The sequence below is a fragment of the Panthera tigris genome, chromosome A3 (genome assembly GCF_018350195.1).
Source record: "Panthera tigris isolate Pti1 chromosome A3, P.tigris_Pti1_mat1.1, whole genome shotgun sequence".
NCBI lineage: Eukaryota > Metazoa > Chordata > Mammalia > Carnivora > Felidae > Panthera > Panthera tigris.
The window spans coordinates 101543633-101558146 of record NC_056662.1 but is presented as its reverse complement, the minus strand read 5'-3'; the positions used below and the strand labels follow the sequence as shown (position 1 = coordinate 101558146).

Below are 14514 nucleotides of genomic sequence, written 5' to 3'. Positions count from 1 at the left end.
GGAAAATACTTCCTCAGTCTGAATGAAGGAATTCTGGTGAGGAACACCTCCACCTGACAGGTCCCCAGCTTCTCAGAGTCCAGGGAAGGTCACCCCTGTGAGCATCCTGGTCCTTAAAAACAGATTGAAAAGCCCTCTGTTAGGAATCCAGAAGATAGGGCACTTTCTCCAAGACTGAGATTCTAGCTTATAGCTTTTCCCAGTAATCTCTTTTCAGTTCCCAGTGCCTGGAAAGTGTGGGCTTTTCTAGACATTTGTGAAGACAGAAGACTCTTCTATCATTCCCTATGCCAGCAGAGCTTGAAGGGACTGTGGGGTAATATTCTTCAGAAGCAGTTGGTGGAAACTCCCACCCCAGCTCAGAACTTTGGGATATATAGGAGGTGGAAGATAATCCCAGACGTCCTTAAGACTCATGTAAAGAAGATGGGGTTGGCAGAAGGCTTGGAACCATGAGATTTTTCTCTAAGGGAGCAATGGGTCAAGTGATGAGATGCTGAATCCCAAAAAGAGTTTGAGCCTGGGAGTTACTTAAGTCCTTCGGACAGTGCTTAACAGTGGGTAGAGGCAGGGTGACACCAATAGTCATATCATCCCCGACAGCCACACACCCCCCACCTACTGAAATCTGATGAAACCAGACTACACCCAAGAGTGTGGGAACACCTTCCCTGCAGATCCGAAGCCAGTGCCCCACAGAGGGGGCTGTGCCTTTCCTATTTTTGCTCTTTGCTTGCAGCATTTTGGCCCTAAGCCTGGTAAAAGGGTTCCAAAACCAAAACATCATCTCCTCTTCCCCTACCATTCTGAGAAAAATGACAAGAAAGTTAGGACACCTTGACTGGGTATTGTTAGGGAGCCTGATAATCAGGTGGGAAAGTGGAGTGAATATTGCAAAATCTAAAGAAGTGACTGCTCTAAAGGAAAATTAAAAAAATGAAATATTTTGACGTTTATACCTAGATGATTAGATGGCCACTTATAAATGGGTTGAAAAGCAAACAGACCAAGGAGAAGAAAGACTCAGGAGTCATAGGATGGGGGCTTAGCCCTGGAGAGGGGCATGGGGATTCCTGCGAAGGCATAAAGAATACCTTTCCTGAAAAGATCTGAAGATTGGGCTAAGAGAAGGAAGATGGTGTGGGGCAAGATTCTGTTGTTTATAATTATGAATTTAAAAAATTCTATCTAGCCTTTTTGAAATGTTTATTTATTTATTTTGAGGGGCACAGAGGGGCAGAGAGAGAGGGAGACAGAGAATCCTAAGCCGGTTCTGCTCCCAAAGTGGGGCTCAATCCCGTGACTGTGCATCATGACCTGAGCCAAAATCAAGAGTCGCATGTTTAACTGACTGAGCCACCAGGCACACCTCTATCTGGCTTTTAAAAATAATGTGTATATTACAGTGATAAAAATTAAAATGAATTAAAATAGTATGATGCTGTGCCCTTGTTTTACTCATCTGGAAATGTCTTTCTTTTTTCACTGGGAATGGGAACTGATTCCCTTTTAAGGAGATAAATATAGGAAATACAGGAGGGTTTATCTAAATCACAAAAATGGCATCTTTCCTCTTTTCTCCAGAGAGGAAAACCAAACCTCTGATGAATACACTTGAGAACACCAAGCTCATTTTTCACATTCATTTTCACCTGGATGTTGGAGTTTCTGCCTCAATCCTTGTCTTTCTTGGTGACAAAGTCAATGATGAACTAGAACTTCCATCCCCTGACCCTTCTGTGGGTGCCCAAATAGCTCAGGGCACCTGGACAGGTCATTCTCGGGCCTTCAGAGGCCCTTGAGCCAATGAATAAGTACGTGATCCTGTCCAGAGTGCCTCATCCTGCTTTCTCAAAGAAAGGAACCCAGAGATATCCCTCTCCTGGTTTAGAGTAAGGTGGATACTATTGGAGACCAGCCTTGGTGATTCAGCCGATCAGAGGAGGCCATGTCTGGGCAAGACGAAATCTAGGGCTGCACTGCCCTGCCTGCATTCTACCTGTAGGCAATTTGCCCTTCCCTGAGTTTCTCCAGTCTGGAGAGTGTAATTGAATCACGGTAACTGTAGCATAATAATTGCTAAACTAAACCTGAATCTATAGAGTGGGAGGAGCCCTGGCTCTAGATTCCTTCTTCTGACCCTTAGGTATGTTTGTAAGTGCTTGAGAAACAAGTGGCATCCCTCTCTGTCCCTCTCCATGGTGCGCACGGGTGTCTGCATGCATCTGTGACCGCGGATAGAAGCTGTGTATCACCATGTCCAGGTTGTTTCTGCCATGAACTTCCACGGATGTTCCAGCATCAAGAATGCTTTGCTCTTTCTGAATTCCTTTGAGACTTGTTTGTGGGTTCTCTCAATAGACCAGAGAGTGCAACCATATGCTCTTTTGGAAGACTTGGCTCCTATAGAAGACCTAGCTGGTCCATAATTTCTGTTTTCGTACATTCTTCGAATCGTTATATGAATAATGGGATTCTTCTGCATCCTTTTTGTTGTCTTTTTATTTTGTCTAGTTTTAAACACACTCAAGTGCCCTTTAGGCAATTGGACTTAGTAACTGCCAGATATGATTTAGAGGCAAATTCTCATCAAAATCGAATACTAAATTTTATGTGCTGATTTGACTCTTCAATTGACTCAGCTCAATTAAAGGAGTGCATGTTTGGTACTACTAAATTTGCATGGATAATTTTGTGTTTCTTAGTCTAATTTAGTGTATGCATCATAATTAGGGTAGTTCTGCAGTGAGAGAATTTCCTTGGGCATTTCCCTCCTTGAGGGAATGAATAACAGGAGTTTCAGTGAGCCTTTGAAGCTGACATTTGAAGTTCAGTGGTATTGTTCCTTCTGAGGTTAAATGATAGCTTGATGGGCACCTTCTTTCCCTCCACTACAAAGCCCTAAGTGGGGCTGGGATATCCCCAGAGGACAGATTGTATTGATAACTTGGGCCAGGAATCAGCTTGCGATCTGAGCTTTGCACTTCCAAACAGGAAAGATGCTTTTTTTTTCCCCTTCTTGCTATAAGATGGGGAGAGGAGGCTTTAGAGAACAAAGTATCCAGACCAGATCCACAATTCCAGCTCCAGAGGGCTTCTCATTGCTGGCTGGGCTCAGGGATCTGCCCAAGAGAGTGAAAGATGTGAGAACTAAATTGGCTAATGGCATAGTATTTTTTTTAATTTTATTTAAATCAAAGTTAGTTAACATGTAGTGTAATAATAATTTCACGAGTAGAACCCAATGATTCATCACTTACATATAACATCCAGTGTTCATCCCTACAGTGCCCTCCTTAATGCCCATCCCCCATTTAGCCCATCCCCCCTCCCCTCCCTTCCAACAACCCTCAGTTTGTTCTCTGTATTTAAGAGTCTCTTATAGTTTGCCTCCCTCTCTTTTTTATCTTGTTTTCCTTCCTTTCCCCTATGTTCATCTGTTTTGTTTCTTAAATTCCACATATGAGTGAAATCATGTGATATTTATCTTTCTATGACTGACTTATTACGCTTAGCATAATACACTCTAGTTCCATCCACATTGTTGCAAATGGCAAGATTTCATTCTTTTTGATTGCCGAGTAATACTCCAGAGTGTGTGTGTGTGCATGTGTGTGTGTGTGTGTGTCATATCTTTTTTATCTATTCAGCTAATGATGTAGTTTTAACCCAAATGCTATTTACATCTGAGCCACCTTTGCTGGTCCTCTGTGCAGAGCAAGTTAATATCAGTCCTTCATTTTCTTTTCTTCAGTCACTCTTGGCTTCTGACCAAAAACCAGACTCTGCCCTTTTCCCATCTGGGACCAGCAACAGTTGAGAGGGAAGGGGCCCAGAGCTAGGGGACCAGAAGGCTAGCTGCCCAGGAATGGCCTTCTTTGAGGCCAGACCCGGGGGTGGGATGTAGCTGGATCACTCTGAACATTTTCCATTTGGGAATTTTGAGTTCCATTGTTAGAAAATGTAATCTCTCCCCAGTTAGGATATATATATATTGTTAGAGTTGAGTTTTTATTTATTATTAAAACAAAAAGCCCAGCTCCGCCAAGACCTGAGTGTCCCCTGAGGGAATGTCCTCAGTTGGATGGTCTTGAGACCTGATGGGGGTGGCCCGGCCAGACTCTTGCTTGAACAGAGACTCAAGAGGTGACGATATGTTGTGTGCATAAAGTAAATATGGACACTTGCAAAAAACCCAAAACCAAAACCAAAATATGGTCATTGTGTACCAGATCCTGTCCTGTGGTACTTCTATTTCTTTGCAAATAGAGGAGCTTTCTTACCGGGAAGTCCAATGGTTCTGGACGTGCCCATTTGTTTTCAGGAAATCTCTGCTCCATGTTTCTTCTCTCGAAGGTCCAATTCCTATAGAAAAGAAAGGTAGTTTCCTGATGGGAAATATTTAACCCAGCTGTGACCTCTGGTTGCATCACTGTGATAGTTCATACAGAGTGAGATATATGGTAGTGGGTGACATCCTTGAGTCTCAGTCCAGTCTGGCTACAAGCCAAGGAGGCTGACTAATGTTGGGGAAGATACAGGATAGTGAAGACTAAGTCTCAGATGAGAGACCATGGGATTGGTTATTTTAGGAAGTCATGACCCCAGAATGCAGGGAGAAGAGATAAGCTTCATGACTTCAAGGATCAGTGGTAGGAGAGGGAGGCAGAGAGACAGAAATGAGGACAAGAGATTGAGCTTCAGATGGATTCAGAGACAGGCTGGGAGAGCCCATCCCCTCCTCTCAACTGCTCAATCTCCATCTATGCCTGTGTTTCAGGTGATGAACTCAGCAAGGAGACTGACTCAGTGCGAAACTTCCCATTGCAGACCAGACAAAGCACGTCCTCGTGGGATCTACTTTCTTTATCACCGGACTGAAGGCAAGTAGTCATGGGTCTAAAGGGTGAGGACAGAGAAAGGGTAGGGTGGCCTCAGATTTCTGCATCTGGCCTCTTGTTTCTGAGTTGGATATCAACTAGTGAAGATTGGACTTTGGATGCCAAACTCACTCCAGGCATCTTGGTGTCCAAGGAGGTGGCCAGTGTGTGCTTTGTAGGATGAGGCAGGCACCAACTTTGAGTTCTGCTCTTTCTTGACCCTTGACCATTACAAGCTGAATGACAGAGAGTCCCACTGTGCACTCATTACAAAACTCAGTGAACACGAAAGAAGAAAAAATCAGATAACCCCAAACGTGGTCACCATCCTCACCCTGTGGGCATCCTCACTATGGCACATTTCTCCAGCTAAAAACACTGATTAGCTTTGTATTTAGTTGGGTCAAGAAAGATTTTTAACATAGCTGGAGTAACTATCAAATTAACATACAGTATGTAACTTCCAAAGTTGAGGGAAGGATGAACAAAGGAGAAACAAACAAAACCTCACTCATCCAGATGAAGGCACTAAATGAAGGAGAAAAAGAAACAAGAGAAAGAGAGAGAGAGAGAGAGAAAGAAAGAAAGAAAGAAAGAGAAAGAAAGAAAAGAAAAGAAAAGGATGGTAGAAATAAATTGACATATTTCAGTAATTAGTCAATTTAAATTAACTTTCCGGTTAAAAGAAGGTTAACAGACTAGAAAAAGAAATACTGCAATGTGCTAATTACAGGAGACATCCTTAGAACTAAAAGGCATGAGTTTCTTTCAGTGTCAGTGAGTAGGCTCTGATTGGACCAAGACTTTCCCAAAACCAACTACAAGACCTGGTGGGAAATGGGGAGGGACCCAGAATGCATTGGTGACCAAGCATAAGCAAACACATGCAAGCACATTCTGCAGGGGAGTAGCTACTTGGAAAAATATGTCCAATTTTCATTCTGATGGCAGGCTTAAGCCGCACAGCATAAGACAACTAAAGCTAAACCCTAAAGTCCTCCTTGAAGAACCAGGGGACAGATCTGGGACAACCACAGCACTGGAAAGTAAGGGGGTAATCTTAGAAGGAGAGAGGCAGGGGCATCTGGGTGGCTCAGCAGGTTAAGCATCCGACTTCGGCTGAGGTCATGATCTCATGTTTTGTGGGTTTGAGCCTCGTGTTGGGCTCTGTGCTGACAGCTCAGAATCTGGAGCCTGCTTCAGATTGCGTCCCCCTCTTTCTCTCTGCCCCTCCTCTGCCCCCTTCTCTGCTTGTGCTCTCTCTCTCTCTCAAAAATAAATAAACACTTAAAAAAAAAAAAAAAAGGAGAGAGGCAGTGAGGGAGAGCTCAAAATTCAGTGTAAAAAGTGCCCAAATCCCTGGCTGACCCTCGAGCTATGCCTAGAAGCCCAGCTAAAGGTAAAGGAACTGATCTGACATATTTACCGCCACTTGAGGGACAGGGTTTGTATTTTGAGTCTAATGAAGTTACTGCATGGTAGAGCAGAAATATAAATTTCTTCAAAGGAGTGTAACAGATATAGACCCTCTGCAATATAACGTTTATAATGCCCAGGGAACAATTCAAACTTACAAGGAACAAAGAATGTGTGCTCCTGTGTCAAGAATTATGGCAATGACGACCAACCCTGAAATGATCTAGATGTCAGAATTAGCGGGCAAAAATTGTAAAACAGAACCATATTAACAGAATAAAGGAGAAATGCCATATGATTATTTCAATGGCTACAGAGAAAACATTAGGTTAAAGTTAACCCCTACTCATGATATACACTCTCAGTCCACCAGGGACAGAAAAAACTTTTTCAGTATCTAAAAGGGCATCTACACACACACACACACACACACACACACACACACACACAAATCTACAGCTCACACTTAATGGTGAGAGACTGGATGTTTTTTCCTGAGATCGGTAATCAGTCAAGGATGGTTGTATTCAACATTTTACCAGAGATCCTAGCCATTTAAATTAAAAATAAATTAAATTAAAATATCCAAGGAATGAAGACCCGAAAATAAGAAAAGCTGTCCCTATTTGCAGACGATATGATTGTATGGAAAATCCTGAGAAATCTACAGAACAACTACCAGAACTAATAAGTGTAAGGTGGCAGGATACAGTGTTAATATAGGAAAGTTAATTGCATTTTTTAATGTTTATTTATTTACCTTGAGTGGGGGGAAGGGACAGAGAGAGAGGGAGACACAGAATCTGAAGCAGGCTCCAGGCTCTGAGCAAGAGGTCCGCACAGAGCCTGATGCGGGGCTCGAACCCACGAACTGTGAGATCATGACCTGAGCCGAAAGTCGGACGCTCAACCGACTAAGCCACCCAGGCGCCCCCCCAATGGTATTTCTTAAACAAATAACAAACTTTCTTTAAAAAATTGGAATATAACATACACAGAGGACACTGCACAGCTCATCAGGATATAGTTTGCTGAATTTTCCGATTATACACATAAGCACCCAGAAGCAGCCCTTGCTCCTTGCAGCCACTATTTCTACCTCAGGGTGTGGCTAACCCCTAGCCTGATGTCCAACACCATGGATTAGTTTTCCTCAGTTTTGAATTATGTAAATGAAACAATACAGCATGCATTCTTTTTGTGCTTGGTTTCTTTTGCAATATTATGTTTGAGAACCACCTTTGAAGTTAAGCAAAAAAGCAAACTTTAAATAAATAACACACTTGAATGATTTTTTTAAAAAATTCAGGTAGGATGAAGGGAACAAAGTGAAAATCAGTTCTGCCTCCCAACCCATTTTCTCATTTTCTTTTTTGCCTAGAGATAATTTAATTGACTTTTTCCAGTTTGCAGACTATCTTTGGAGAGAAATTTAGGACACAAACAAGCCTCTGAATGTGTACTTTTTCCACATACATGGTAGCACATGCTACATATAGAAGAGGACCCTTCAGAAGATGTACTTCTGAGATATTTTCTGAGTCAACCCACTTTTTTTTTTTTTTTTTTTTTTTTTTTTGGGACAGAGAGAGACAGAGCATGAATGGGGGAGGGGCAGAGAGAGAGGGAGACACAGAATCGGAAACAGGCTCCAGGCTCCGAGCCATCAGCCCAGAGCCTGACGCGGGGCTCGAACTCACGGACCGCGAGATCGTGACCTGGCTGAAGTCGGACGCTTAACCGACTGCGCCATCCAGGCGCCCCAACCTACTCTTTATCCATCCCTGTTGTCATTGTTCATTCACTGTTGAAGAATAAGGGGCTGTTAGTTTGTGACTGTCCCTCAAGTTGGGATTGTCTGGCATTTCCTCATGATTAGATTCAGCTTATGCACGGTTGGCAGGAACATTCCAGAAGAGATCACGTGTCCTTCTCAGTGTATCATCTGTAAGGAGATGCCTTGTGTTGGCTTGTGCCCTTACTGGTAAATGAAATTTTGGCCACTTGGTTAAGGTGAGGTTGGCTAGGTTTCTCCACTGCAAAATTACCAATTTTTCTTTTGTTTAAAGATTTTTTAAAATTGTTTATTCATTTTTTAAAATATTTATTTTTTGAGAGAGAGAGACACACACGGAGTGTGAGCTGAGGAGGGACAGAGAGAGAGGGAGACACAGAGTCTGAAGCAGGCTCCAGGCTCTGAGCTATCAGCACATAGCCCGACATGGGGCTCGAACTCACAAACCACGGGATCATGACCTGAGCCGAAGTCAGACATTCAATCGCCACCCAGGCGCCCCACCCTGGGCGCCACCCAGGCGCCCCACCAATTTTCCTTTTGTAATTGATAGGTAGTCTGTGAGGAGATTCTTTAAGGCAATGTACATCTTGTGCTTATCAACCATTTGCTTAAAGGTTTTAACTCTTGTTGATGATTTTTGCCTGAATCAGTCATTACTCTGATGATTGCAAAATATTACTATGTTTATTTTTATTATCCTTGAACTAACTGTATTTTTTTATATGTTGACAGCAAGCTGTTAGAAAATGAAATAAAAAAGCAATTCCATTTATAATAAAATACTTAGGAGAGATTTAACAAAAGAAGTAAAAGATCCATACATGGCTGTAAACTTAAAAATGGTCAAGATGATAAATTTGTTAAGTGTATTTTACCACAGTTAGATATAATAATAATAATAATAATAATAATAAATTAGAAAAGACAAATATGTAAACACTTATATAATAACTTATATATTTTTTCTGCCTATCGTTTTGTTTTTATTTACATATGTAGCTACACAGAGTTCTTTTTTTTTTAAATTTTTTTAACATTTATTCGTTTTTGAAAGGCAGAGAGAGACAGAGCATGAACGGGGGAGGGGCAGAGAGAGAGGGAGACACAGAAACAAGCAGGCTCCAGGCTTCGAGCTGTCAGCACAGAGCCCGACGCGGGCCTCAAACTCACGGACTGCGAGATCACGACCTGAGCCGAAGTCAGCCGCTTAACCAACTGAGCCACCCAGGCACCCCAGAGTTCTCCTTTTTTAAAAAATAATTTATCGTCAAGTTAGCTAACATACAGTGTATAATGTGAGACAGGAGACCATCAAAATCCTAGAGGAGAAAACAGGAAACAACCTCTTTGACCTCGGCCACAGCAGCATATAGATATTAAAAAAAGAAGTAGTCCCTGGTTCTTGAGGCATTTGTGAAAGGAGGTGATTCTACTCCATCAGTGCTAAGTGTCACAGTCAGAGCCAAGGAAGGCTTGAGGCCTCCTCTGGGGGAGCCCCAAGGCAGTTGGCCTGGCCTTGTCTAATTCTGCTATGGATGCTCACTAGTCCAGGTCCTCTGTGGAAGGAGACAAAAAACAAAAAAACAAACCCTGCGGAGGAAAGACTGTCCAATCCAGTCTGGCCAAGAGTGGCCTCTCTGTGGGGTCATAGCCTTGCACCCAGAGCCTGTGCTTTGGCTGGAGAGGAGGAGGCTATGGCCCAGAAAGCAAAGATGGGGCCAGACCGGTACTCTTCCTGACCTGTTGGGTTTTCCTTTCCACAATTGGCTTATTTCCAATTTTCAGCTACAGAATCTGGTTCAAGTCCTAGCTGTTCTGTGGACAGAGGTCCAGCAATGGCCAAACCACACAATCTGTGGGAGGTGAGTCCTCAGACTCTTGGAGGCCTCAGAAGTACAGATGAACAAAGCACCTGGACCTGCTTTGGAGGGTCTCACCATGATCTGAGGTGAGGAGGTTGCCAATGGCTCTTCTGTCCTTGGTGACTCAGTCAGGAGAAACTGCCCATAGGTGTGACACACACGAGTCTCACCCCATCGTTGTCTACACACTCCCCGGTTCCAGCTTGTAGAACTGGCCCTTCCCTAGACCCTCCACCCTGGAAGATGCCAGGAGACTAAGCAAAAACAACAAAGCAACACGTTCTGGCTCAGCACGTTCTGGCTACAGTGACATGACCCACAAACTTCCCTGTGATTTCACAGGGTTTCCAGTGTTAACTCAAATATGCTGTGAGCCAAGTAGCACCTTCCCTTCTGTTGCTCCCCACAGCGACCACAGGATGTGGCTGTAGTTGGGGTAGGGGTCCTGGGCTGTGGTAGGAGGTAACCTTCTGTTCACAGCTCCCTGGAGGCTGTGTGTCTATGTATCACCATCATCTCCCCTATGCTAGGTAGGGCCTTCATGGTTGTTCTAAGCCACGAAAAGTCACTCTAGGGAATGAAGAATTCCCTCTGTCCTGATGTGTACCACACTCTGTCTTGGTGGGAGCCCTTTGTCTCTGGACCGACTCTATTGGTTTCTTCTGACTTTTTTGAAGCCTCTGTTCTTCTCAAGAAACCCCTTGGTCCTTTCTGCAAAAGACTCCTGGAAGGGAGCCCCTCTGGCCTCCAGCTCTGCCCTCCATTCCTTGATTGCTTGAATCTATAAGCATTACATGGTTTATTTGTTCACAGTGGGGAATGGGGATGAGTTAGTATGAAATTGAATTGCCAGAGTACTAACACCAGGTCCATCTCTTACTAGTTTGTGACCTTGGCTTTAGTTACTTAATCTCTCCATGCCTGACTTTGTCTTAACAGTTCAATGGGAATAAAAATTGCACTCACTTCACAGGCCCAATGGCACAATGCCTATATTGCTTTCGAGATAATGCTTGACCCAGTGAATGTGCAGCAAATGTTAACCTTTCCTGTAAGGGATTTGCATGTGCTCAGGTGGGGCCTTCTCCCTCTCTGGGTCAAGTAAGATGCATTTGCACACGGGCAAGGAAGTGTTTAGTCTTGAACTAGCCTCACATTTAGGTCAATGCAAACATGGCCTCTGCCACGTTCTCAGGGTTTTCTTTACATACCTGGGGAGGGGTGCTGGAGAGGTGGGAAACAGGGGTGGGTGGGTGGGTAGGAAGGAGGTGTCTGTGGGTTTGTGCTAAGTGCTGACCTTGCTCTTCGCAGCCTCTGTTTCATCCATCCTCATGACAACCCGGTGAGGTGGTTTGTTCCTCTTTTCTTTACAAAAAAATGCAAATGAGGTGAGATGAATCATGGAATCAGAGAGAAGAGGCAAATTCCCCCAGGCCACGTGGCTGATGATGAGGAGGATGATACAGCTGACATTTAAGCACCTGCCTGTGCCGGGCACTGCTGTAAACACTGCACAAACATTAACTCCTTTCATCTTAACAACCACCCCTGAGCCAGTACTATTTTTGATCCCCATTTTGCAGATGAGAACTCCAAACCCCAGAAATATTAAACAACTTGGCCAAAGACATATGGTAATAAGTGACAGATTTAGGACTGGAATCAAGATGGTCTTGACCAGAGTTGGCAAACATTTTCCTATCAAGGGCCACACAGTAAATATCTTACATTTTGCACCCTATGCAGTTTCTGTCACAGATACTCAATTCTGCCATTGTGGTGTAGAAGGATACACAGACTGTTAACAAATGAGCGTGGCTGTGTTCCAATAAAGCTTTGTTTAGGAAACAAACAGAGGGCCCATGTTAGCCCACTGGCCCAAGTATGTCTACCATGGTCTTAACTGCTATATTAAGAGAATGAGGACCCAGAAGCATCAAAGTTCTCTGAGAAATGAAAAGATCATAATTGCGAACAAAACGTGAGACAGTTGTCTGGCCTTTTCAATGTGAAACAGCATACAACTTGTTCAGTGTTAGTGCAATATTATTTATTAAAGGCATACTGTGTGGGGCACCTGGGTGACTCAGTTGGTTAAGCGTCTGACTTCAGCTCAGGTCATGATCTCACAGTTCGTGGGTTCAAGCCCTGTGTCAGGCTCTGTGCTGACCGCTCAGAGCCTGGAGCCTGCTTCGGATTCTGTGTCTCCCTCTCTGTCTGCCTCTCCCCTGTTCATGCTCTGTCTCCCTCTGTCTCTCAAAAATGAGTAAATGTTAAAAAAAAAAATTTTTTTTTAAGGCATACTGTATACCAGGCGCATAAAGTGCTTGGAATACACTAATGAACAGAATAGACAGGAAACAGCTCCCTTGTATGAGCTTATCTTCCAGCAGGGTTCGGTGGGGGAGCTGATAAATAATACCCATAACACATGCTGAATTATACAATTATTAACAGATGATGAGCGCTGGAAAGAAATAGAGCATGGTAAGGGAAGTGTGATAGCAGGAAAGGAAAGAATAGGATGATGAGTATTGGTCTCACGGAGAAGGTGATATTTTAGCAAAGGCTTTAAGGATGTAAGGGAGTGAGCCACGCTCATATCTTGAAGTTCCCAGGCAGAGACGATAGCCGGTGGAAAGGCCCTGAGGCAGGACTGTGCCTGGCTGGTTCAAGAAAGAGCAAGAGGTCCATGGGCTTGAGTTACTGCATGGTGTGATCAAAGAACGTGGTCAAGAGTTAATGACAGCCTGGTTTTGTGGGGCCTGGGAGCATGGCAGAGACTTGCCTCTTACTCTCAGAGACTCAGGGACCAGAAGAGTTACATGATCTGAGGCCGACTGAGGAAGGCTCCCTCTGACTGCCGTGTTGTATCCTGTGGTCAACAGCTTTAGATTTAGCTTTCCTGGATTTGGTTCTGACCAATACTAATTATTGGTTTCGTATCAGGCAACATAATTAACCTTTCTGTACTTGGTTTCCACATCCATGAAACAGAGATAATAATAGCATTTACAACACAGGGCAGTTATGAGCATAAAATGGAAAAGTTCTCATGAAATAGAAAAAAAAACCCACTACACATAATTCTAGGGACACAGTGAACACCAAATCGATACTGGTCATTTTAAATTATTGTGAAATGTATCTTCCTAATAAAAAATTACTGTTTTACTAAACTGCTTGTGAATGTGTGCTTACACACTGATACAGGTGTGTCCCTTGTGCTGTTTGATTCCTCATCTCCACAGCAAGAGCGGGAACCATACCCCACTCCGGGGCACTGCCAATCTCACAAAGGTGGTGAGAATCACCATGGGGAAGCATTACCCCTCTGCAGACTGGGACAGCTTCTGGGGCAACCTCCATGGCCATATAAAGTCCATGAAGACTTGAGATGTTTCCTAAGAAGGGAAGACACCCACCGAAGACTGAGGAGAATGAAAAGAGAACAGGAGCAGAAATGCCCCATAGTGATGGCAAAGTGTATTCGTTACCTATTGCCGTGTAACAAAGTATTCCAAACCTCAGCAGCGGCTTCGAACAGCACGCGTTATTCCACAGAGGTTCTCAGAATCCGGAATCAGAAGAGTGGCATTATCTGGGTCTGGCTCAGGGCTCCTCATGAAGTTGCAGTCAAGATGTCATCAGGGCTGCCTCATCCGAAGGCTGGAATGAAGATGTGGGGCCTGTTTCTAAGATTGCTCGCACATAGCTGTTGTCAGGAGGCCTCAGTTCTCCACCACGTGGGCCTCTCCACAGGCTGCCGGAGTGTCCTCCTCACCTGGCAGCTGGCTCCCCCCAGGGGTGAGAGCCAAGAAAGATCAGGAAGAAGCTACAATACCTTTTGTGATCTAGCTTCAGATGTGACGCAACGTCACTTCTACCAGGTAGTAGATTCTTTGGAAGCAAGCGACTAAGTCCAGCCCACACTTGAAGGAAAATTAAGCTCCACCTCTTAAATGGTAGAGTGTTAAAGAATTTGTGGACAGATTTTAAAACCACCACACGTGATGTGTGACTTGGGGCGAAATAACATTGTCTTAAGTATTACCAGTTTAGTTTTCAACAAGTCCAAAATATAACTCTCGTACAAACACAAAGTGGGCATGTGCCAAAGATTTACCATTGTTAATAAATGAAGGAAGCAGCAGGACGATGAAACTGATTCAAAAGGTATGATCAGTCAGGAAAGAAATGGTGGGATGGGTTGGCTGACTTAGATTAAGAAAAACAAAAGCAAAACCCTGCTTAATGAATTGCAAGGCAATAAAACTGCACCCTTTGGATGCTGTATTTTTTATCAGGCAGAAATGATTTGCAATTTCTCTCTCTCTCCTTAGTTCACATCTAACTTCGCAGAATCTGGTATCTACTCCACCATCATAAGTCAAGCCAAGGCATCCGTTTCCTAGAGAATCGAGTCATCACTGGTGGAGCCTGTTCCATGATGTTCCAATGCAACATTGGAAGCACATGTGGTCACCATTTTGTCTTTTTTCAAGATTGAAGAACTTAACATTTTTTTCTAAATTTTTTTAGCGTTTATTCATTTTTG

The 14514-nt window shown here is 43.7% G+C and overlaps 1 protein-coding gene across 6 annotated transcripts in view; it reads left to right on the top strand.

The window, feature by feature from the left end:
* The window catches only part of LOC102950578 (interleukin-36 gamma-like), a 72308-nt gene extending 57799 nt beyond the window's left edge, over positions 1 to 14509 (top strand). For 4 of the 6 annotated variants that reach the window (XR_006215879.1, XR_006215880.1, XR_006215877.1 and 1 more), the window contains exons 5-7: positions 4781 to 4883; positions 13170 to 14132; positions 14300 to 14509. Coding sequence is in view for 2 of the 6 variants with exons in the window: in XM_042981971.1 (XP_042837905.1) it covers positions 4781 to 4883; positions 13170 to 13876 (810 nt within the window). In the remaining 4 variants the exon portion in view is untranslated. Of the gene's footprint in view, positions 1 to 4780; positions 4884 to 9879; positions 10043 to 13169 lie in introns of all 6 variants that reach the window. The other 2 variants (XM_042981973.1, XM_042981971.1) reach the window with 2 other exon arrangements.
* The last annotated feature ends 5 nt before the right edge of the window (positions 14510 to 14514 follow it).